Source organism: Rutilus rutilus (genome assembly GCF_951802725.1).
Source record: "Rutilus rutilus genome assembly, chromosome: 2".
Classification (NCBI taxonomy): domain Eukaryota; kingdom Metazoa; phylum Chordata; class Actinopteri; order Cypriniformes; family Leuciscidae; genus Rutilus; species Rutilus rutilus.
Window position 1 is genome coordinate 6,998,283 of NC_140210.1, and position 24,548 is coordinate 7,022,830.

General features: G+C 36.3%; 3 protein-coding genes and 1 long non-coding RNA gene across 7 annotated transcripts; 3 read left to right on the forward strand and 1 right to left on the reverse strand.

Moving 5' to 3' along the window:
* Positions 1–1,892: 1,892 nt before the first annotated feature.
* Positions 1,893–6,631, forward strand: mylz3 (myosin, light polypeptide 3, skeletal muscle). Its single transcript, XM_084401910.1, has 6 exons — positions 1,893–2,261; positions 2,638–2,668; positions 4,419–4,562; positions 4,669–4,839; positions 5,618–5,695; positions 6,161–6,631. Exons 1-6 carry the CDS (start codon positions 2,259–2,261, stop codon positions 6,187–6,189), a joined length of 456 nt encoding a protein of 151 aa, XP_084258036.1. The 5' UTR covers positions 1,893–2,258; the 3' UTR covers positions 6,190–6,631.
* Positions 6,632–8,858: 2,227 nt separating this feature from the next.
* pcnp (PEST proteolytic signal containing nuclear protein) lies at positions 8,859–11,770 on the forward strand. 3 transcript variants are annotated; one of them, XM_084401717.1, is made up of 5 exons: positions 8,859–8,961; positions 10,128–10,336; positions 10,457–10,531; positions 11,118–11,173; positions 11,255–11,770. In XM_084401717.1, exons 1-5 carry the CDS (start codon positions 8,916–8,918, stop codon positions 11,361–11,363), a joined length of 495 nt encoding a protein of 164 aa, XP_084257843.1. In that variant the 5' UTR covers positions 8,859–8,915; the 3' UTR covers positions 11,364–11,770. The 3 variants fall into 3 exon arrangements, with proteins under 3 accessions (XP_084257843.1, XP_084257844.1, XP_084257845.1); XM_084401718.1 differs by having other exon boundaries at positions 10,131–10,336; XM_084401719.1 differs by lacking the exon at positions 8,859–8,961 and adding an exon at positions 9,014–10,107 and having other exon boundaries at positions 10,180–10,336.
* A 464-nt stretch (positions 11,771–12,234) lies between these two features.
* Positions 12,235–20,696, reverse strand: LOC311285866 (interferon-induced GTP-binding protein MxA-like). Of its 2 annotated transcripts, none has more exons than XM_084401712.1 (12): positions 20,348–20,696; positions 15,957–16,094; positions 15,716–15,870; positions 15,497–15,635; positions 15,208–15,406; positions 14,767–14,845; positions 14,561–14,683; positions 14,311–14,452; positions 13,896–14,054; positions 13,202–13,278; positions 12,779–13,039; positions 12,235–12,689 (listed from the first exon to the last, which is right to left on the reverse strand). In XM_084401712.1, the coding sequence occupies exons 1-12, from the start codon at positions 20,544–20,546 to the stop codon at positions 12,465–12,467; spliced, it is 1,896 nt and encodes a 631-aa protein (XP_084257838.1). In that variant the 5' UTR covers positions 20,547–20,696; the 3' UTR covers positions 12,235–12,464. The 2 variants fall into 2 exon arrangements, with proteins under 2 accessions (XP_084257838.1, XP_084257839.1); XM_084401713.1 differs by lacking the exon at positions 20,348–20,696 and adding an exon at positions 17,107–17,166.
* A 149-nt stretch (positions 20,697–20,845) lies between these two features.
* LOC311285870 lies at positions 20,846–24,199 on the forward strand. Its single transcript, XR_014626446.1, has 3 exons — positions 20,846–22,992; positions 23,498–23,553; positions 23,830–24,199. It is a non-coding gene; the product is annotated as an uncharacterized lncRNA (long non-coding RNA).
* Positions 24,200–24,548: the final 349 nt, after the last annotated feature.

The window sequence follows — 24,548 nt, forward strand, 5'->3', positions numbered from 1 at the left end:
TCTCAGAGCGGGAATGGAATGTCTCTTGCAATGGTAGTTTGTAGAAACATCTAATTGACTGGAGCATAAAACAGCTGAGATCAAATAATATTTGGCGAAGCCCTGCTATGCCACCGCAGACCCCCTGTTGGAGACCCCAGGCTTAGATTAAAGTTATATATTTCTCTTAAACTTATTTTCAGTGTAGTATTTCCAAAAAGGTTAAATTGGGGCCTGGAGATGCATATTAATGATTTACCTTTGGAAAAACAAAGGCAGGCTCTTCAATTCGTGGAAAAAAAAACAAAACAAAAAACAAAGCAGGTTTGCAAACAAAGAAAAATGTATTTCATCCCTCATGTTGATAGTGGATAATGAGTTATTTGCAGAATGTCAGAGCTTTAAGCTCCAAACAGAACAAAAAGTATCACAAATGTAGTTCTGAAGTATTAAATATGGAATACACAACACTCCAGATATTGTTAAGTCATATGCGAGCAGCTCATGCATACGCTGATAGTATAGCCGTTATCATCCTAATAAATGTATATAGTCTCTCTCTGAGCGTGCACTGGTTCTCTGTCAGTGTGTGACATCAGAGCATAAACTCATATCACAGAATAAAATGAAATGTATATAAATATAAACCACTGCACTGAATGCACTGTATATAAAACTCTTAAAGGGATAGTTCACCCAAAAATGAAAATTCTGTCATAATTTACTCACCCTTATGTTTGCTCCAAATCTGTATGAGTTTCTTTCTTCTGTTGAACACAAAAGAAGATATTTTGAAGAATGTTGGCAACCAGACAGTTGATGGTAGACAACTAGACATTGACTTCCATACATTTTTTTTTTTTTTTTTTCTACTATAGAAGTCAATGGCTACCATCAACTGTCTGGTTGCCAACATTCTTCAAAATATCTTATTTTGTGTTCAACAGAAGAAAGAAACTCATACAGGTTTGGAACAAACATAAGGGTGAGTAAATTATGACAGAATTTTCATTTTTTGGGAGAACTATCCCTTTTAATAAAAAATCTATGACATTACCCTAATGAGAAAGCCAGAACAACCTAATGATTGACCTGCTAAATGTATGACCTGTTTAGCTATTTCACACTGATGTTTTAATGGTAAACAACGGATTTGACATGCATAGGTGGCATTTAACCTGAAACTGAAAGCATGTATAGTATGTGGACACAAGCCACGTTTTCGCTTCATATAGGTGACAGAATATTAAACAAAGTGGCATCTGCAGACAAATGACACACAAGTCTTTCTTGGGACTAACTTCACTTTTCTGAGCCATTTTTGCAATGACTTTTAATCAACTGGTGTCAAATTCAGTCCTAACCCTATCTTACCCCTAAACCTACCCGTAACTCATCCCTAAAATCAGAGGGAAAATGGTGAATAAGAAGCACTAAACCCTAGGTTCTTAACATTAACAGTAAACTTGTCCCTCAAATCTGATTGGTTGTTTGGAATGTTGATCCAGGAACATGTTGTACTTGGCGAAATCACGGTCACCTTCTGAACATATCCAGGGATTACCTTGAAAGTTGGTTTCACTTTCAAATTTTGTAGCTGGAAGCTCTCAGACAACAGCCAAAACATGACATCACATCAAAGAACTGCTCACATTATTCATAATCACATTACCAAAATAATTCATTTGATTTCTACTTCAAGAAAAATTTCAGTTACTGTTTTTAAGATGAATGAATTATTATATTTTGAGAGAGGAATGTGGCCAAAGTGCAAGTTGATTCATGCTGTGGTAACAGTCTTTGAGGAGTGTTTTTACTGGCTTGCCATATAACCATAAGTGGCCGAGACCACCATATGCAAGTTATAAATATCAACAGTGTAATCAAAAGCCTTCCTGACTTGCCTTCAGTTCATGCACAGAGCCCATAACAGGTGACATCAGGATCATCCCTGGCCAGGGATACAAAATATGCAGAAACCATGTAAATAAAGACATAATGCATGAAATTAAAATGCTGACCAAAGCCAAAGGGTCTTACAAGCAGCCTCGAGCATAATCTAAAAATACCACCACACATGCACACTGGAGAAAGCAGCAACCTTCCGTCCAGCTTGACCTAAGAAAGTTAAAGAAGTTCCACGGCGTCACAAGATCCGCCCCGTGACATCATTAGCATAGCATAAATAAGAAGGAGCTGGTCCATTGCTCAGGACCACTTTCCTGGGACTCCGGCTTTTGGACTTCTGCCCCTCTGCTCCTGCACCACAAAACTACATCATGGTGTGTACTTGGATTACGCTTGCTATTTTATCCTACCTTTTTTCATGTTCGTCTGGCTCAAAAACTGTCAATAAGCCCACTGAAAGGAAGTAGGACACCTTTCTTCGATTTTCAAATTGACTTTGGTGGGACAAGACCCCCAATCCCAATCTGTTTGTCACTGTTAAAGAGAAAATCATGCAGCTGATTTATTCTCTTGCTGGATACATGTGCACTTTTGAAGCAGTTATTTTGCTGATGCCCAAAGAGAGCTTATGTTTCCAAATGTGTTTTAAAATAACTATAAAATAACTGATCATTTAGACTAGACTAGTGTGTATTGTGAGATGTTGGCAGGTTTGCCAACGGGACTGATGCATTATTGTCTTTCTGGCAGGCTGGAGAATTCTCTGCTGACCAGATTGAGGGTGAGTCTTCACACATTGGAGTTTATTATGATGGGAAAATGGCTTTATGACTATAATTGACCAACAAAGTGCAACTATCTCTTCTCTTTGTTATAAATATAAATGGGATGTCAGAAATGTGTAATGTCATGAATTAAGGATGAAAGGCAATTCTTCCTCATTAAAGTGAATAATTACTTTGGGAAGCTTTTAAATATATAAGGCACTTTTTTAATAACACTATACAAAAAAATTGGTAGCACTTTACAATAAGGTTTCATTTGTTAACATTAGTTAACTACATAAGATGAATTAACAATGCATTTATTAATCCTAGTTAATGTTAATCTCAACATTTACTAATACATGATTTAAATCAAAAGTCGCATCCGGTAACATTAGATAATGAACCTGACTAACATGAACTAACAAAGAACAGTTGTATTTCTGGTCACACTTTAGATTAGGGTACAATTCTCACTATTAACTAACTATTAACTATGACTTTTGCCTCAAATTACTGCTTATGTATGGGTAGTAAGGTAGTTGTTAAGTTTAGGTATTGGGTGGATTAAGGGATGTAGAATATGGTCACGCAGAATAAGACATCAATATGTGCTTTATAAGTACTAATAAACAGCCAATATTCTAGTAATTTGAATTAACTAGTTGCTTATTAGGAACTAAAATAAAAATAAAAATACATTTTTATTGCATTTTGAAATGTAGACTGTATAGCAACCCTTTACAGCCCCCCTAACCCCTTCCTCCCCCCCCCCCCCCCCCCCCCTTCCCCCTTCCCCCTTCCCTATTGGTAAATTAATCAATTAATGTTAAATCAAAATATTGGAGGAATCTATTCTGAAATCTCGGCTAGACTGTAAAAAGTGGTAACCTGTTATACATTAAAGAGACATTTTTACCTGATTTAACTCATAAAATGAGTTTTGCAAGCATAAATTAATATATTTAGGTTGATTCAGTGATGCTAATATGTCAGTGATGCCATCAAATCTGCTTAATTTAAGCAAAAAACAGGATGACTGATAAATTGAGTAATCAGTGAGTAGAATGGGAATTATTTGCCATATTTAAATTTACTTCTCTACAGACAGAATTCATAGTTACCAATCCTCTCAGGCATGCAGTTCACAGCCTGGCGTTACTCATTTAGGTGCAGAAAGTATGCGGTTGGTTGTGGGTGTAGGTTACATTGCTGTCAGCATTCTTGCTTTTGACTTCGGTCAGTCGAAGAGTGCCATATCCATTTATGGCAAGGGCTACTTTCTCTGAGGGTATCACCTGTCACGTCACGCATTGAGTGCCTCCTTCATCCAACAGCTGCTGGAGCACAGAAGTTTTAGGATGCTATTTTTCTTTCAACTTAGTCTCCCTCACAGCCCATGGAAATTAAGTTGCTAAGCTCTTTTTAATTCTGCTTCCTTCCTCCTCTGCTTCACGTGCAGTTGGCAAAGGAGGGATGTGAAGGAGGCAATGTTAGGACACAAAGTTTCCTTGACCTTGCCTGGTTTGAAAGCAATAATGTCCCTAAATTGTTGTAAAATTAGATAGATAGATAGATAGATAGATAGATAGATAGATAGATAGATAGATAGATAGATAGATAGATAGATAGATAGATAGATAGATAGATAGATAGATAGATAGATAGATAGATAGATAGATAGATTATGAGATTAAAATACACACCATAAAAATGTCTGCCTACTTCCAGATAACTGAAAAGGTCCCTTGTGTCCTTCTGTTACAGACTTCAAAGAGGCTTTTGGTCTCTTCGACAGAGTTGGTGACAGCAAGGTTGCCTACAACCAGGTTGCCGACATCATGCGCGCCCTGGGACAGAACCCCACCAACAAGGACGTGAAGAAAATCCTGGGTGACCCAACCCCTGACGGTAAGACTTTTACTTTATATAATGCTATAAACGAATGGACACAATTTGAAATGCTTTACAAACCCTCACTGACTTGTGATGTGTGTGTGGAACTGTGCGCACACAGATTATGCCAACAAAAGACTTGACTTTGAAGCTTTCCTGCCAATGCTGAAGACTGTTGACGCCATCCAGAAGGGAACCGTTGATGACTACGTTGAGGGTCTGCGCGTCTTCGACAAGGAGGGTAACGGCACAGTGATGGGCGCTGAGCTGCGTATTGTGCTGTCAACACTGGGTGAGTAAAAATGAAATGATTATGTCATTAACACCATATGCATGTAAAAGAAAATGATATCATATACTCTTGCTTACAAAAAAAAAAATGACCACAGGCAGCACAGTGATCAGAAATTATGTATTTTGACACACTCTACTTTTTAAAAAATTTGAGTCAGTAAGACTTTTTATTCTTTTTAAAATAAGTCTCCTATGCTCACCAAGGCTGCATTTATTTGATCAAAAATACAGTAAAAAATGTGAAATATTGTAATAATGCAAAATATTTTAATATTCTTCATTGTTCTTCATTGTCACATGATCCTTCAGAATTCATTCTAATTTGCTAAATTGGGTCTCAAGAAACATTTCTTATTATTATCAATAATATTATTTGATTATTTGATGATTTCCAAAAATAGCATGGTACTACCAGTTTTCTACTGATTGATTGATTGATTGATTGACAAATTAATATGGCTATGAATTATATTAATTTGATTAAGAGTACTGAATAAGTACCATATTTATATACACTGTAAAAAATGCTGGGTTGTTTCAACCCATGTTTGGGTATGGACAAACTCAACCGTTGGGTTTAAAATTTTATCAACGGGTGGGCTTGTCCATATTCGACCCAAACATGGGTTGAAACAACCCAGCATTTTTTTTAAGTGTACCATTGTAATCTAAGGTACTCTTGTGTTACCATGTCCAAAAACCATAATAATACCATGGATACTTTTTAATATATGTTAAATATTTGTCTTAACCAATACCTTTCATGGCACCGACAGGTGAGAAGATGACCGAGCCAGAGATTGACTCTCTCATGCAGGGACAGGAGGATGAGAACGGCAGTGTCCACTATGAGGGTATGTGTTTGGAAAACCCCTTCTGAAAAATGAAGCTTCTTTATTGGAATCTATGGTTCCATGAAGAACCTTTAACATCCATAGAACCTTTCCATTACCCAAAAAGTTCTCTATAGTGAGAAAAGGTTCTTTAGATTTTTAAAATGTCCTTCACACTAAGAAAAAAACATGGTTCTTTTAAGATTTATTCAATGAAAGGTTCTTTGTGGAGCCAAAAATTGTTCTTCTATGGCATCACTGCAAAAACCTCTTTTTGGAACCTATAGTTTTAAGAGTGTAACTTGTTTTAGGACACACTGCATAGTGACTGTACTGGCAGTCTTTTCTGCACTTATTGGAATGATATAATAAGCTCACGTGTCACTGTATCATTATGACCATTATTTTTAGAAGCCACCTCAGGCCTTGTATGGCGAGCCAGTAGGGATGATCTTTCCTTATGCATGTCTGCTTCTCCTCTTACAGCTTTCGTCAAGCACATCTTGTCCGTGTAAGAGGCCGTCCGATGAGGGAGTGGTGAAGAAGGCTGAAATATATCTGCAGACCCCATGGTGTCAGGACATCCATTATGTTTCGAAGACCAATCAATAAAAAGGACTATGGAATGTCACTTCTAAACCATTCTGGTTTTTTTCCCCTTTATTTGTTTCTCCCCTCTCGCCCACCTTTTTGGAAGTTACATCGTCATGCAGTTGACCCTCCTTGCCTTCTTGTTCCGCCCGGGGCGGCTGTCCACAGTGGGATGGAGAACGGGGAAGAAGGAAAAGGCCACTCATGAAGTGAGGGTTGGTTTCCTCTTTCTCCACCCATCCAGGGTTAAAACAGCAACGCCAGCTGTGTGTTAAAGGCACATGACATTGCTGTGGCCAGGCTGCCAATATTCCCCTATCCCAATTTTCACACAGTCATTTCACAATAAACCTTTTTCCAAAAGTACATAGAGTTCTTCCTTTTTATGCTAACCGATTTGGTCACAATGTGAAGCACAGGTGCATGTTAAAATTCTAGATAAGAGATGCCTATATTGGCAATGCAAATTTGAATTTGGCTTGCATCTTTTGAAGATCCCAAATCAGTGGCAAACATTCAAAAAGAATGAAAGAAAAATGCTGATGCGTGTGTATCTTTAAAAAAGAAAAAAAAAAGAAAAAAGCTTAGTTTATGTTGGTGAAAATCATCCATACTGGATACAGTCTTTCTGAAAATGTGCAACAAAATATCTGAGTTACTTTTACAAATAAGTAACTTAAGTTGCTTTGTTTTCCCATTTCTTGACTGACAGCTCTCTTGTCCTCATGTTGAGAGTAAGCAGGAGTAAGTGCAGAGGCATTGTGTGTGCGGTGTAATGTTGCTTATTGTAGTTCTAGACTAATGTGAGCATGTATTTACTTATCTCACTTGCACAAAAACAGATTAAATATTCATCTCTATTTGAGCTGCACCCTCCACTGTACAGACGTGAATTTGCATTTAGCCTGGGGCTTATTCATTCCACTTTAGGTGTGAAAGGGCCTTTACATTTGCCAAAAATATAACTTTTTAAATAAAAAAACCCAAACAATTAAAGGTGCATTTTGTAATATTTAGGAGGATCTGTAGACATAAATGCAATATAATATACATAACTATGTTTTCAGTGGTGTATAAAGACCTTACATAATGAACCGTTATATTTTTATTACCTTAGAATGAGCCATTTCTATCTACATACACTACGGGTCCCCTTACATTGAAATAGCCATTTTGCGCCGACATGTTTCTACGGAAAAACGCGTTTCGTCACTATCGTTGTTCTTCGTGCAAAGAAGCTAGCTAAAGTCAGCGAATAAAACACTGACACAATGATGAACAAGTAACAATAATATGCACAATACCATATCGCTTTACTGAATAATAAAGTAAACATAATTTCTTAATTTATCGTTGTAAAGAAACCTCATTGCTTAACTGTCTCTGCCGTCTCAGACTATATGACATCTTTCCCAACACTGTGCAAGGAAAAGTATAGCAACACATAGAGGAAATGAAGCTGGACATTAATATAGAGAATTCAAGTCTCAGTATTCATGTGCAACAAGGTCTCATCCAAAAGCCAAAACCGTATGTAATGGTTTTTAATGCCTGTTTTCATATGAAATATATACATGGTTCTCAGATAATATTTCAAGTGACTTTTATCAAACCGTATCTAAGAAAAAATATTTTGACTTTACAATAAGGTTCCATTTGTTGAGATTAGTTTACTATTAGTTAATATGAACTAACAATGAAAAATACTTCCAAAGCATTTAGGCCTAATCTTTGTTAATGTTAATTTCAGCATTTACTAATACATAATTAAAAACAAAAGCTGTGTCTGTTAATATTATTTAATGGACCTTAACATAAATTAACAATGAACAGGCTTAACGTTAACAAAGATGAATAAATATTGTAACAAATGTGTTAGTTGAAGGTAATGAAGCCAAATGTTGATGATTTACACTTAATTTACTTAATTCTGGTCAAACTAGGCAAACACTTTTCTTTGGAAACAAAGTAAAAAATGTCATATGCATTAGCCTATTTTTCTGTTAGAAAACACTTAATAAAGATATAGAAGGGCATACAAATTATCTAATTTAATATGGAAATATTTGATTGATGACACAGGAAAAATAAATAAATAAAACTTGACAACACCAATAATTGCCACATGCAAAATGCTGAGCAAAAATCTTTTAAAAACTTAGCCTATATGCAGTATAGGCTTATATGTTTTTGTTTTTAATGGTGTTTACAGTGCCGTTGTTATCCATATTTAATAGAACACTCCAGAAATATATATATATTTTTTTTTTTAAAGCAGCAGTCAGAGAGTTAGTTCTCAGACAGATAAATAGTTCAAAGAGTCATTAAAAAAGTAGACAAAAGCAAGGTATTTTGGACATGATATCCATGGCAACACTATAGTTTTCTATGAATTACCTTGAATATTATCTAAATACCATGGAATATGAATATGGTAACATTTCTCACCTGGCTGGCACATACTTCATTTCCAGGATTTTGTCACATACCCCTATTATACGGGGTCGTTGGCTCACTCTGTACGCTAGATGGCGATGTTTATCAGTGGAAGAGAGCAGTACAAAGGAGGGTTTATTTTCTTCTTGTTGCGACTGCAGAGGTATTTTGTCCTATCCGGCAGCCGTACTTTTGCTTAAAGCAGATTCATACGATGGCGAATGTGAAGTGCTGCAGCGAAGGCCCCTCTAAAGAAGGAGGTGAAACTGTCAAAACTGTTTTAATTTTGCAATGGATTAACTCTTAAAAGTCTTCGAGAATATTTATAGTTCTTGTATTTTTTAATGTAGTTAAAAAATAAAGTTATAGCCATAGATTTTGACTTTTTTGTTAACTAAATTTAGCAAGCTAGCTAAGTTAGCTAAGTTAGCTGGTAACGAGCTGTTTTCTGTTCCATGCTGTGGTTTCAGTGGCGTAATATTTAACACTAATATTTAATATACCTTAACAACACCAAATGCATAAGAATGTTGCATATATATTGTCCAGCTGGATATTGAACTTTGATCTATTCACAAACACAAGCTAAAAAATAAAGTACCATGAATTTTTGGATTTGTTCAATAGTAGTACCATAATTCATTCGTGGAAGTACATTTGAGTACCATGGTACATGAATTTTAGTAATTTGTTATTTATGTATTCTTAGAAATGCCTTTATGTACATATATGGTAATTATATGGCGTTGTGATTCTATCATAGAGTACCATGTAAATACCATAGGTGGTATGGTATGTCCCTATGGTAAATATCAAAGTACTATGGTATTACTGTCTGATGATATCATATCTGTACCATGGTTCTGCCATAGTACTTTGGTATTTAAGAGGAATTATTACCATGTCACCTATGGTAATTATATGGTGTAGTGATTCTACCATAAAGTTTCATGTAAATACCATAGGTGATAGCATATGGTAAATAGTATGGTTGAAGTGTTAAAATGTGCTATTGTCTACAATTACAAACATTTCTATGGCAGAACCATGGATATATATATATATATATATATATATGGTATCATCAGACAGTACCATAGTACTTTGATATTTACCTTAGGAATTATTACCATGTCTGTACCATGGTTATGCAATATTGTAATGTTTGCAACTAGACAATAGTACATTTTAACACTTCAATTTCCAGTGTTTTGCTGAAAGTAGCCAGTTCCATTTTATTTGGTATTACTGTTGTATCTGACAATTAGTTCTAGTCAAATGAATCAAGCTAATCAATTAGATTTTAGGCTCAACAGCTTCTCTCTGAGCAGGTCCTCCTGGCGTCCCTCATCTTTCAGGTAACTGTAGCTCACCTTTGGTCTCCAAGGCAACAGTCGCTCACCTTGGTAAGTTGTTTCGCCTCCAGCAGGACCAGAAGAGAAGGGAAGCAGTGTGAAAACTAAGACTGTCTCTTCCAGCACGGCATCAGGGGACAGTCTGCGAAAGCGGCCTGCTCACGAGATCGATCCAGAAGATGAGGCTAAAAGCAAGTCAGCTCCCCCTAAAATGTTCAAATCGGGGTTTAGCATGACTGCGAAGAAGCCTATGTCCATCTCTATCAAGCTTGGAGCAAGTGTATGTCTATGTTGTTCTGCGTACATACTTCTTCATAGATTTTTCTTAAACTAAATAAGGCTTCCTTGAGTTTTTGAATTCTGAACATTTAAAAATGGTGTTTTGTTCCTCCTATTTTAGAAACCTAAAGAACCCACACCTGCCTTACCTGCGAAGAAAGCTGGACTTGCATCTGTTTTTAACGAGGATGATGATGTACGTGTCATTCATTAATAGAGTAATTTAATAATAATGCTGTATGTGTGAAGCCATGTAATAATTTATTAAGTGCTGTGCTCGTTAAATTTGTTTCTTACATATTTACCGTATTGACAAAGTACGAATGTTTAATATACCAATGTTATGTAATGTTTAATAATACAAAGCATGGATAATTATTAGGCAAGTTAGATATTCTGATCATCATTTAAAAAAAAAATTGGTCTCATTATATTTTTAAAATTTCTGTAGGATTGCATCCTCCTCATAGGCATTTCATAATTTTTGACTTTTCACTGTGAGTTAAATATCTTTTTTTGGCCCTTTTTACCTGTAGAAGAAAACCTGTTTATTAATTAAGCACATCGGAATATAAGGCGTTTTTCACTCCCATCTCTAGTTAACAATTATATATCACTTGTAAATGATGATATATATGATCTATATTTGAAGTTAAGATTGATGTGGTTTGGAATTGGTCAAATGCAAACAAATATGATCAGAATATCAACTTACCTAATAATTTTGCATGCACTGTATGTTTAAATGTCAGTTTCGTAACCTTTTTTATTTAATGTTTCAGAGCGAGCCTGAAGAAATGCCACCTGAAGCAAAGATGAGGATGAAGAATATTGGCAGGTTGGATTTCATTTGAATTCAATTAAATTAAATTTTAATTGTAAGTTATAGTACTGTTGTTGACAACCTTTTGATTTTCAGAGAAACGCCCACATCAGCTGGACCCAATTCCTTCAACAAAGGAAAGCAGGGATTCTCAGACCATCAGAAACTTTGGGAGAGGAAGCTTAAATCCCACACAGACAAGTAGTGTCTGGCTTCTTCCAATAGCTTGCTTTTTGGCACAGAGATATTTGTCCTATCTGTCTTTGTTTGACAAACATTGTACAAATGTATATATGTAATGAATGTTTATGCTATCAAGCATCTTTTTATTGTAGCTATTTCGTTTTTTGTTTTGTTTTTTTTAACCATGCTGTGGTTAAAAATGCCTTCCTGTGTAAGGTGCAAATCACAACAGAGAAAATGAGCATAATCGTTATTGCTGTACAATGGTATGTGCCGCACCGCGACCCCTGTTATCATTTGCCTATAGTTTAGTTGTTCTCCAGAGAAGGAATGTAGTGGTCCAGTCATTTAGGATTGTTTAAGTTTCGTTTATAGCAATGAAAGAAGACTGTAGTTTATAATTCACTAATAAATGAGACGTGGTATCAATTTAAGGATCTGAAGATATTTTTTTCTAGTATGTTGTAATCAGTGGGTCTTTGTCATTATTTACTCATCCTCATTTTGTTCCAAACCTGCATGAATTTTTCTTCTGTGATGGGAGTTTTAATTTTTGGGTAAACTGCTTTAATAAAGATAAGTGGGCAGTGGACAACCACTTTAAACTCTAGAACTCCTATTAAATTGGAAGATTAATAGTATTTAAAAGAATATTTGTTGCAATATTCCAGCTTAAGAATTAAGTAATCAATAGACTATAAGAACTGTATACTGTTTCTGACGTTTTGGTTGTAAAAGTTCAACGAATCTACAATTACATTAAACGCCACTTACGATTAGCCATTATAATTCTGGAATTTTGAGGTGCCATGAAGTTTAGTTTTTTGGAAATAAAAGTTCTGATGCTTCACCAATAGATACTCTGATAAGACACTACAATGTACTGCGCTTGATCCAAAAGTAGTACACAACTTTATTGACATTTGACAATGGTAAGTACAATAGAATTGCATAAAGAGGCACTTCAGAGGCTAAAAGTAGCTTCACAAATAGCTATATTAAAAGGTTGATGTGGGATGCCTGTTTTTTCATAAAGTGCTTAAATTCTACTCCCTGTTTCTACTTCCCTCTATGATTTTGTTGCATTAAAACTGTTGCGATCGACTATATTATGGAGTGATTTCTAATAGGTAACCAGGAGGCTGCGTGCTTTCATCAGACGTTTCTGGCGACTCAGTAAGCTCTCCCGCTTTTGGCCAATGTCAAAGTCTTCTTTAAGCAGGTTGTCCACACCATCTTTATCATGCAGCAACTGCAACATGTTCCTTTGCAGCTCCAAAGCTGCTTCCTGGAGCAACATATAGCGGATCACCATTGGGATCTGGTCGGCTAGACGCTTGCTTGCAATCTGGTGAGGTATAAAAGGCAGTATCTCAGATATACAGTACAGTTTGAGCTTCCTCCGATGGCACAGAAAGCTTTAGTTGGCACACTTACCATGAAGTAGGACTCTAGGTGCAACCTCATCTCTCGCAAGGTGGCATGACTGCCTGTGCTGACGTCTACAAAAGCTAACTTTTTAGTGCCTTTCACTAGGGACCTGTCATTTTCCATCTCTTCCATTTTATCCTTTGCATGCTGCAGGCTCTGGCTGTATGAGCCATCTTGACTGTAAACAATGAGCTCCATCTTGAATTGGGTCCTCAGCATGGATTCTGCAAAGGATTCTTTATCCAGCTTGATGGCTTCGATCTTAGTCTAAGAAAGTATATAAAAGAGTTGAAAAATTAAACAAGAACACAGTTTTTTTTAAATCTGTATTGTGATTTAAAAGCATAATTGAACATTAAAAATGAATGCGATTTGTAATTCTGTGGAATTTATTAGCATCATCAACGCTTAAAAAAAAAAAAAAAGTACCTTTGCTATTTTCAGAAGATTAGGGAAGCCAATAAAGCTGCACTGGGCCAGCTGGATGAACTTCTTTCTAACCACATCTATTTGAACACAAACACACTGTTGGTAGAACTGCTTTAGCAAACTTTGGCTTTCAATGTTGATTATCCAATTAATCTGGTTTTGCCACATGCCACAAACAACTGCACTGATCACTAATTTACAGTACCTTTAATAGAAGGAAAATCCACCTGAAGCAACTTTGGGTTGCATGCCTTACTCAAGACGAGAATGTTAAGATCATGGGTTGCCTTTCAATATAATCTTTGATATTTATCCACTAGGCAACAAAGCTACCAACAAATGCATTGTGCCAACTGGAAAGTTCATTGGGTTTGGTATTTCCTGGTCCTGGTTTTCTTGACAATTCTAAGATTCTATATTTGAGGCAACAGTCTGGAGAATGCCATTTTCTTTTTTCTTTCTTTTTTTAGCGTGACCAAGAGCCCAGGCACAAAGTGAAAATTGTCAATGCCTTATATAGCCTAGATGTTAATGATCAATGAGCAAGTGTCCACATACTTTGGTCATGTAGTGCATTATGAGAGTATCCTCAAATAGAACAGTACAGTCGGAATAACTTGTAGCATAATGTAGCAACAACCAGAAAAAGACTGAAAAATGCATAAATAGATTTGAAATAGAAAACAACACAAACCAGAGACAGTCTTCAGTGTCTTTAATGCAGGTTCCTCCAACAGCTTGATCTGTTCCCTGACAAGCCCCTCAAAGGTCTTGTAATTGATGAATCCTGGAAGCTCTCTTCCCCGATATCTGGCTTCATAGTTATCAACTTCTTTCTCAATCTTCTTCTTGACTGCACAGAGTTTTTGAACATTGTCGGAAAAACAAACTCAGTTATGAGTTTGGCTTCTAAAAGTGCTTTTTTGTGAATTTAATTAATTTAAGATTAATTTAGCAAATTTAGGCTGGTAATTTATTGATTGCAACTCTGGTAAAACAGAATGCATCAGATGTGAAAATTATAAAGCATTTTAAGCAAAGTAATAACATAGCACATTGGCCAAAAGCAAGAGTACAGTCAGGAGATACCAAGTATAAGCTTCACTCACAGGAATTTCCTGAACGATATAAGAAGCCATTCCATTTTGCAAATTCTTCCCGAAGTTCTGGAAAAATCAGTAGATCTGAAGCACACTTTAATTCCTCCCCAGAGGTCAGGCTGAACATATCATGAGTGAAAGCTGTAACTTTCTAAATACAGGGATGAGATGTGAAAGATTTCAGTGACTCACAGATATCAGTATGACCCTTTACTAAATATTCATACTTTGATGTAGTAGATTTCAAGGCTGTACTCACATCAATGAGAAAGCCAAGTCTTTCTGCAGGATCTGATGGGGGTCCGTTGCCATATGCCTCCAGTTCCTTCTGTGTTTCTGCAAGCTTTGTTTCAATTTGCTCTTCTAAACGAGGCAGGGATTTCTACATAGCAATTATGAAAATTAGCTGTTTATTATAAGTCTAAAAATCCTGTAGTTCTCTTGTGTTAAAATGAATTATTTTACCTGAATGTGATGAACCAATTCAATTGTTAGTTTCTCAGCCAACTTGGGAATAGTAGCAAAACCCTCATCATAGAGTTTGCTGAGGAAAAATGGCATATATACATCATGCAATCTATTAAAGCACAGATTTACTAAAATCTCAAAAACAATTACTAATCTGTTTGCATTTATGATTGCATGGTCACATAAACTACCTGATTTACTAAGTACAGTTGTGCAAACAAGCGTGCATGCAAAGCAGTTAAAAAAGAGAAATAAAACATTAGCCATGCCGCTCACATGAAGGTTCTCAGTAAACAGTATGCTGTTTCATATAAGTATTTGATCGTATCGTGCGTGTATAAATATATCATGTTTGATATTTGTAGATTAAAAGTTTGACATTAAACCATTCGTTCAGCTCAACTCTCAACGGATAGTGCAATGAGACCATTTACCCACCTGAAATGAGGATGGTCTTTGAAGAAGGCATTCTCTGTTGCTGTGGCCTCATTAAGAGTGACCTGATCTATAATCTCTTTTTGTCCCCTGCACCTTACAATCATGTAGCCTTTGGTAAGGTGAATGACCTCATTGTGCACAATGTCTACCACTGTCTCTTCAGTGCCCTTATCCACCAGGTCCGGCTTTGTTAAAATGCCTGTTGTGTAGTGAAAATATAATCAGAATATGCATGGTAACCTATGGTTTTACTGATGTATAGCATTGAAATGCAATGAGTAATGCACACCTAAAGTTCTTTCGCCCTCAGGGTCCTCCCCCTGAGCCATCTGCAATGCTTCTGTGGTCGCGATGTCAACATTGCATGGCACCACAACCAGGTTGATAGTTTCTTGCTTTGTAACAAACTTCCTTATCAGTCTCTTAATCTAGAAGAAAGGCATTTGATTAATGATCGTGTCTTTCCAACAAAATGTAATTTGAAAAATATAGTATAAACAAAGTTTACCTGATCTCCAATATTCTCAGGTTGACCCTTGACAGCCACTCGTGCAATCCCGGGGAGGTCAATGAGAGTGAGGTCAGGAACATTGGCAGAATGGATCTGCAGACTGATGAGATCATCACTAATACCAACACCTGCTCCAGCCATCTCATCCTGGGCTACAAACATAAATAGATGCAAGACTTTAAGAAATGTATCTATACTCTTTTGGAAGCCCTTAAGGTGCATTCAAAGCATTTTCTACCTTCACGAATCTTTTTCTCCACTTCTGCTGGGTCATCAATATCTTCCTCATAGTTCTGGTAACTGATTCTCCCACGCCATTTCTCTTCGCCTTTAGTTCGTATCATCTTGAGTTCAAGAGGGCATCGTGTAACAATTCCTTACAAAACATGAAAGGGTCAGACATTATTAACCATGTTTTTTTGGCTAATTGATTACCAATTTTATAACCACAGTTTTACCACAAATACCATGGTTAAACTATGGTTAGAGTAGCAAAACCATGGTTTAACTATAATAACCATGTTTTTTTGGTTTTATTTGAAGTAAAACCGAGGTTAATTTTCGTAAGAGATATGGTGTTGTTCAAAGTGTCGTGATTAGGCTACCATGTACATTCCATGGCATTATGAATATGGTAACCCTTACGAAAAATAAGTATACTTCAAGTTCATTTTATGAAGTATACTTAAGTAATATTCAAGTATATTTTTAAGTATACTTTATGTAGTAAGTATACTAATATAAATGTGTACTTGTAGTAAACTTGTAATTGTACTATTTCAATACTGCTTGGGACTAAATTGGCCCACTTTTAGTATATAAAAGTATACATTTAAGTAAACTTTAAGTACACAGCTAGGTTTCTCATTTGTAATGCATCTGTAGCCTACTACCAGTAAACTTAAATAAGTATACTAGTAGTTTACATGTTTTAGTGTATGAAAGTACACACTGAAGTATATACTGCAAGTATACTTTATACTGCAAGTATACTTGTAAGTCTTCTTTAAATGAACATAACATTATACTTATAGTTTACTATTTATATATTATTTTTGCACTTGCAGTATACTACTATATGTTCAAATGTAGATATTATTTTTTTTATATACTTGAAAAATACCTTTAATCTTTATCCTTTTTCATCAACACTTGAATGTCGATACGTTTCATAAAGAAAGGCAAAATTTTAAACATATATTATTTTGTTTTTTTTTCGTCAAAGATTCAGATTCAGAGCGATGATCAAACACAGATGGATTAGATCGAGTCCAAAAACCCCAAAGCTTTACAGTCGTTTTATCTTCATGGGTTCGACATTTCATTTGGTAACATTAAGTAGTTTTGATTTACATGCTGTTTAATGTTTGATGATCACGTTATTTTACATTTGAGTGAGCAATCTTCTATCACTTGTTTCAGCTTCTTCTTCTCCTGTGTTTTGATCCGGAGATTCTGTACTAGAAGATGTGTCATAGCGCCCCCTACCGTATAACACTGAAAACATGGATAACTGGAAAATTCAGTCAATTGTGGGGAAAGAGTAAAGTAGAATTAAAGTAAATTCCTATGTGCACTACCAGTGGACTAGCCTACACACAAATTCAGATACGCAGAATTAGAAACATATCTGTTTTATATCAATATTCTAACCTCCTGAGACCTGAGAGTTTGCCTGGTGTGCATTTTATAATTGTTCTTGCTATTTGGGATAAGTAGGACCTAATAAGTATAATAACTAAAATTTGTTTTTGTACAGGAAGTAGTTTTTGCAGAAAATTATGTCCTCATGTGAGGACAGTGGGTCTATGATTTACCATATGATGTCCTCATATGAGGACATAGTACTAGGAATCAAAAAACAAACTTAAATGGTTGTAATTCAAGAATGCTTTGGAATATAGACATATGGTTGGTCTCGTTTTTAAGAAGACATTTGCCAGATTATTGTAGAAGTGAAATAAATTATGAAAGTGAAACAGAAAAAAAGTTATATAAGTTTGAGTTCAAGAAAATATAGAATGTAAAAATATAATTATTTATATTTTATATAAAATATATATATATTATAAAATATATTTTACTCTAAAACTGCTAGAAAATTAAAGCCAAACATCTAAACAAGTTGTGTTCCAAATTGTAGGTTGATATCTCAAAAAATTAGCTTTCAGTAAGATTTTATTTGGGCGCAGTACCAAACTTTTTCACTAGATGGACAGCCAGCTTCCTTACTGACCATATAAGGGCGTCTCCGTTTTCATATGTTTTGAGTGATCTGAACCATGTCTTTCCATAATTTCATACAATTTATGAAGTATACATCCTATTCAGAAATAGTATGGGTGTTTTGGCAGTATTTGATTTGATTTCAACCTCTAATAAACATAAAAAGAGCACATATGTGCGTTATAGCTCGCTGCCGCAGAATCCATAATATTTTTCTTTATATTCTAAACATTTTCAGACCTTTTTTTCTCATAACATTTAATCGGTGTTATCTTTTGAACTCTTGGCATGAAAACAAACTGAGGTTTCTACCAATCTTTCATGATTTTTCATGTTTATTTCTATTTCAAAATAAAGGCCTAAACACGCCTAATGAATATGAAATATTATTGTTGCAAATTGATAAATTACTGCTCTTCTGTAATTTATTTAAAAAAAAACAGCCACCAAATATGAAAACTAGAGATTGTAAGCTTTCAAATAATATATAGTTTGTCAATATGACTTAGGGGTGTCGCAATATACCGGTATTGACGATAATCGTGATATTCAAAGCATGAAATATCGACATCGTGTTAATTTAGAGCAATACAATATACCGGTATTGGCGATATTGGCGTTTTCTAGACACAGCGCTCGTCCGCGCCCGCGCAGCTAGAGTGAAACACTCTGTCCACACCCGAAAAAAGTAAGCTGAGCTCGCCAGTATTAACAACAGAGTTCTTCGGCTTCAAAGAAAACAGCACCTTAGAGGTGGTCGCACACCGGACGAGAAGCGCAGCGCCACGTCTTTAAAATTCGAACACATTCTGTATGAGTGTACAGTACACACCGGACGAGAAGCACAGCGCGGTTCTATTCGGCGTCTGTCCGCGGCGCCCAGCAACGGCTCAGGACCTTGTTCAAAATCCTGCCGCGACACAGAGCGCAGAAAAAAGTGTTCAGATCACAGACTCAGCAACTATTGTATTTAATTGTACAGTATAATCATAACATAGTACAGACATAATCTCAATTCCATAATGTCCTTAAACATAATGATATTGCTGGCCATAAACTGAGAAAGTGCGTGTCCGGTGTGCAATACCTCGAGTTGTCATAGACGCGACGCGGCTATTAATTTACTAGTCATCATGGAATGGGAAACGTGACATTAACTGTTAACAGGGGGTTTCTGTGTTCATATATTTAATAAAGGGTAATTATTAAAATTAAGAACCCCATTTTCTTTACTCATCTTATTTTTGTATTTGTATTTGCACTTGATTTTTTTATTCAAATCTGCTATCTGCATGACTTTATTGGCGCCAGTGCAACAACAGGTTTAAGAGCTTTTCAGTTCTTCAGGAAACCTTCAGACAGTGTTTGGCTTCAGTTTGAAACCAGATAAACTTCACATGCTTGTCTTCCTTCACAAAAATTTGCCATAGATTGAGTATCCCCCCATAGATTCTATAGATATCGCGATATATCGATATCGTGAATTCTTTTGGCCACAATAACCGTGGTGTGAAAAATCGAACATCGTGACAGCCCTAATATGACTTTAGGTTTTTGCTAAGATATTATTGTTCTAAATATATATGGGCAATATATACCTGTGGGACGGTGACAGTTAAGGGGATAACGTAATATAGTCCCAATGTCCTCAAACGAGTGCTTCACATTTACTGATGTCCTAGAGTGCTACTATTACTAAAATATGTCCAATTTTAATCCCCATATGATGATAGAGACAGTATTGTACATAAATACATTTGTTTCATTCATATAATTTGAATAGATTTTTTACCTGGGTCATTTTTCTTTCGAGAACTGGTGTCGAAGATTTAGGGTTAGGGTTAGGGTAATTTTCTTCTCACTGACATTGGTGTAATGTTGTGATATCACCACAAGATGGTGTGGGCAGTGTCCCTAAATGTGGCCAACATGTCTAAGATTTACAAATTTGACTATCATTGTGTCAAGAGGCAAAAATGTAATGTCTTCATATGAGGATGCAGGGACTCAGGAGGCTAATCAATATTTTCAAACAATGTCAATTTCAGAAGACTGTATATTAAAAACTGTTTAAAAAGTATATTTAATAGGCTACTCGATGAAAAGAGTACAAGAGTATATTTTTAAGTATATATTGATCAAAAGATTTAGTACAAGTAGAAGTACACTTAAGTGTAATGTTAAGTAGCCTATATTTCTGAGAAGTACGTAAAGTATATTTTTGAGAAGTAGCCTATATAAAATGTAGACTGAAAGTATACTTTCTTGTTTTTAGTTTAAAAGAAGTATACTAATAGAACACTTGAATCATTCTGTATCATGGTATACAGAGTATCATTACAATTAATATAATACAATACAATTAATATTGGTGTATGTTTTAATTGTATGTGTTCTCCTTACCACTACCCCTGGGTAACGCTACCCCTGACAGAGCCTCCAGGACAGAACTCTTTCCTGAGCTTTGGTCTCCAATGACGGCGATGGCAGGCAACGCCAGGTCCTTTTCGACTCCCAAAGACCGTAAATTGTCGATAGTGTCGATGCAAGGGCGGATTTTTTCCTCATAATGCTGACTGAACGTGTAACTCATGTTCTCCATCCTTAAACAACGGCAAAATGTCAACAGTAAATAAAGGTTATTGATATGTTAGGCGCTGTATATTCGCGCACTCCCCGAATGGATTGTCTCAGAGTGATGCTGGTTCTTTACCGGTAAAGTGAATCCTAGAGCGTTTATGTAGGCTATGTGAGTAAGTTTCATTTCCTGGGTATCATACTAGTTTCGTTTCACCTCTTAAATTACGCTTTAGACTAACTTGTTTCAATACCAGCATATCATGTTTCTATTCAAATAAATAGGCATGGCTTCCCTATTTCTTTTAGCATGTTTGTGTATTGGCATGTAGACTACGGGCATTGTGTATGTGCCCAACCTGATGAATAAGCCTAAAAGCAAGCAATACAGTGCTACAAATGCATGTAAGGTAATGCAGTGGCGTAACCTTGTTTTAAAAAAGTGGGTGGGACATTGCTAACACAATGCTAAATCATAAATCAGATAACATTATGATGTCCAGCAATCGATTTAAATAGTAGCCTACATTGGGTTTAATTTGTCTTTTAATGAGGTCTAATATATGTTGTTAGTGGCGTGAATAAATACATAGATTTGACTATTTTATGCATGGTTTTAAATGGTCCAGTGGCAGAGCTTTTGCCAAGTGTGTCAGAGGTTCAGGGTTCTAATCCGCACTCAAATAGTTTTTTTTTTTTTTTTCAAAACCGATTATGTTTATCAGTGGTTGTCAGTAGCGGAGATAGCGTGGGTGCTTGGGTGCGGCCGCCCCAGGGCCCCGTGCCAATTAGGGGCCCCTCATCAGTGGTTGTATATCAGGCAGGGACACGTTTGTGTGCATTTGCAATTTCACCGGAACGAATAGAGAGTCTCCACAACGGATTGAAGCGCGCGTCTGAGTGAAGACTGTGCGCGAGCCACAAGAGAACATCCGTGCCACTGATTGCAGCGGCAACGAGCACTATGATCACTTGATTTCAAAAATAACACATTTCACCGCTAGATCGCCTCTTATTTAACAAACGAACGAACTGAATGCTCTGCTAGTTAACTGGAGATTTTTTTTATTTATTTGTATTGGTACATTCGTGCCGTGAGATGTTTCAAAAGTGGTGGGGACAATATCGACCTTAGCAAAAAGTTGTGGGGACATGTCCCACTCGCAAATTATGCCTATGGGTAAAGGTAATGAAGGCATTTTTGCTTAACCTTTTTACGTTTTATTGCGTTGTATGTTTTTCAATAATAATATAATTAGCAGGCTAGTTTGCCTATATGACAATCCATCCATTTTCACATAAGGCCATTCCGCATTTTATTTGACTGCAATTATAAACTCAGTCATCTAAATGACAATTTCTAAAAATGTATCAGTGAATAGCCTACTTCCTGTTCTCTACTGTGCTCTCCTAATCTTCCCATATGATCAATTATTTTTAAAGGTGCTGCATGTAACTTTTCTACTAAAATGAATCCTTTTTTTATTGCCTGTGTGTGAAGGGGTTGTAATCTCACATTAAAATGATCCACTTTGCGGGTTTTGCTATTACCTCGGAAAGTAAGTATTCTTATTTTTATGTGAAGGTGCCGGATCGGATTTACTGCGAAAACCAGTGACGTGACCTGCACGCGCGCTCCCGAGCCTCTCGCCTCGTCTACTGACTTTGCACTCAACAGCGACGACACTGCAACTTATGACATGGACTTATGACTTATGCAATTTATGACATGTCTGATAACACTAAGAAACGACCTACTCCCAGCACAACACAGACTCCAACACAAACTCCACATATTGATAAAAAAAAAAGAAAGTTTTTTTCTGCTGAAGCTCGTAAGGCCAGACGTGAATCGCATGAACTTCGGGTGAAAAAACACGGCTCAACATCGGCAGGGCATTTGAATCATGGAAAAACCTTATCTACAAACCTAGAATATACATTTCCTGAAGAAAATGTGAAGTGGTGCTTGCAGTGGCAAAATTCGGCACGGCTGATAGGGTTCCATACTTATCATGGTACGAGCATGGAGCATTAGTTCAACGTCAAGCTGATAAAAGTAGCCTATTATTGTAACGTTGCAGTGGGAGTTTACCTTAGTTTCCAGCATGTTGGCTGCGTGCCAAACCGCATACTTCCCTACTATTTAGTATGGGAAAAAGAGTAGGCCTAGGCGAGTGAAAAAGTATGAGTAGGCGAGAATTACCTGGGTGACGTACTAATTATCGCGAGATTCGGACTTAAGTGCGTTCGAATATGCCTACTTTCCTACTATATAGTAGGCGAAAACAGTACGTGAAGGAAGCAGTACGTTCGAAACATCAGTATTCATAAAAGAGTAGGCGAGAAGTTCCCGGATCGCAGATTTTTGAGTGCTCAACCGATGGATACTCTTCTATCCCAGGAGGCCACGCGAGAGGATACGTCATTATCAAACATCGCAGAGATCGGCGACGCGGGTGCTTTCAAATGTGAGTAAACACAGTTCCTTTTGTTAAAATTGCATGTGTTGAACTACTGTAGAGTAAACTGTTGAATTGTTGAAGGTGTAAAGACGTTACACAGTGTAGTATAGTTGTGATTTAGCTGTAAAAACACGTTTTATTATGTATAACGTTAGCTAACAGGGGAGCTCCAGTAAAGACACGTAAGTTACGTCTCTAAAGTGGATTTACATAAACCATATACATCTTAAAGACGCTTATTTTAAATGTCTATTTACATCTGACAGGAAAATCTTGAAATATCACAACATGAAATAGACATCTGAGTGATGATGAATGTGTGCTATTATGTAGAACAAATCTATAAAGTAACTAACGTTACACATAAGTTATCTATTTTATTTGTCCATTAGTAGTTGATAAATTGAGGAACATTTATGTTGGATAAAATGTTAAAACAACCTCAACATGTAAATGTAGTGTTGAGTTCATAAATCACAGATGTAATGTGAATCTTGTCTGGATGTTACAGGGACAGATGAACAGATGTGTGTTTATCTGGTGGAGAGTGGCTCATGAAGGCTTTGAGTGAGTATACTACAGAAATGAATAACAACTATTTAAATCTTAAGTTGTAGTTTATTTTAATTATTGTAATTTCAAACAGAGCTATTACAGCACCTTTCTGATTCTTGATTTCTGTGCATTTGCTGCACAGCTTTTGTGGTGGAGCAGGACCTGCAAGGAAAGATGATGGCGGCATTTGTGGAAAAAAAGCGTTTTTGTCTTCTAAATAATACTGAAATCAAATGACATTGTGCGGTTAAAATTACTGCTTTTGTGTTATGTTTGTGCATTTTGTAGGATCTGAAATGTCAGCAGGCTGGTGTGAGCACTGAGGATGAGGAGCCCAGAGCTGAATCCTGGAAACGGTGCCATGGATGAGACCCTCCATCACTCCACTTGCCCTTATGAGTACCTCCATCACTCCACTTGCCCTTATGAGACCCTCCATCACTCCACCTGCTCTTATTGCCTCAGATTGTGAAGCACAACACATCACGCAACAACCTCCGGCACGAGGGAACGGCTCACCTCTGGCGGTCAGCTGATTCATCAGAATAAAGCCGCAGAATGGGAACCGCTGTGTTGAGATGGCAGAAGGATGTGGGGTTGAGCGCCTGTAGCCTACATACATGATTGTAGTTTGAATAAAGCTTTGTTTCATGTGTTGACTTATGCATTTGTTTATTGTGTGATGGTGACTTTCATTCATTCTTTTACTAATTTATTAATATTTCTCGTTGTCAGTAAATAAAATATAATTATTTAATTAATGTTTTATTTAATTGTTTGAAAGAAAATGTAGATATGTTCATTATATACACATCTAGAGTGTATTCAATCATGCATAGCTATGTCATATGACATACATTACATTTTGTTTGTTTTATTGAATTATATCATTTTCAGTAAAAAGTAATATAATTAAGTATTGGTCAGCATTTATCGTTGTTGTTATTGTATGTTTTGGGGTGGGATAGCAATGCAATTCATTCTGAGGTAATATTAATTTTTAATAT

Coding starts and splice junctions, on each gene's coding strand:
- pcnp (XM_084401717.1), top strand. CDS start 8,916: ATGGCGAATGTGAAGTGCTGCAGCGAAGGCCCCTCTAAAGAAGGAG. Junction 10,532..11,117: donor TTTTTAACGAGGATGATGAT/GTACGTGTCATT, acceptor TTAATGTTTCAG/AGCGAGCCTGAAGAAATGCC. Junction 11,174..11,254: donor AGGATGAAGAATATTGGCAG/GTTGGATTTCAT, acceptor TTTGATTTTCAG/AGAAACGCCCACATCAGCTG.
- mylz3 (XM_084401910.1), top strand. Junction 4,563..4,668: donor GGGTGACCCAACCCCTGACG/GTAAGACTTTTA, acceptor GTGCGCACACAG/ATTATGCCAACAAAAGACTT. Junction 5,696..6,160: donor CGGCAGTGTCCACTATGAGG/GTATGTGTTTGG, acceptor CTCCTCTTACAG/CTTTCGTCAAGCACATCTTG.
- LOC311285866 (XM_084401712.1), bottom strand. CDS start 20,546: ATGGAGAACATGAGTTACACGTTCAGTCAGCATTATGAGGAAAAAATC. Junction 14,453..14,560: donor GACTTGGCTTTCTCATTGAT/GTGAGTACAGCC, acceptor CCCTGTATTTAG/AAAGTTACAGCTTTCACTCA. Junction 13,279..13,895: donor GACACTGAAGACTGTCTCTG/GTTTGTGTTGTT, acceptor GTGTTCAAATAG/ATGTGGTTAGAAAGAAGTTC.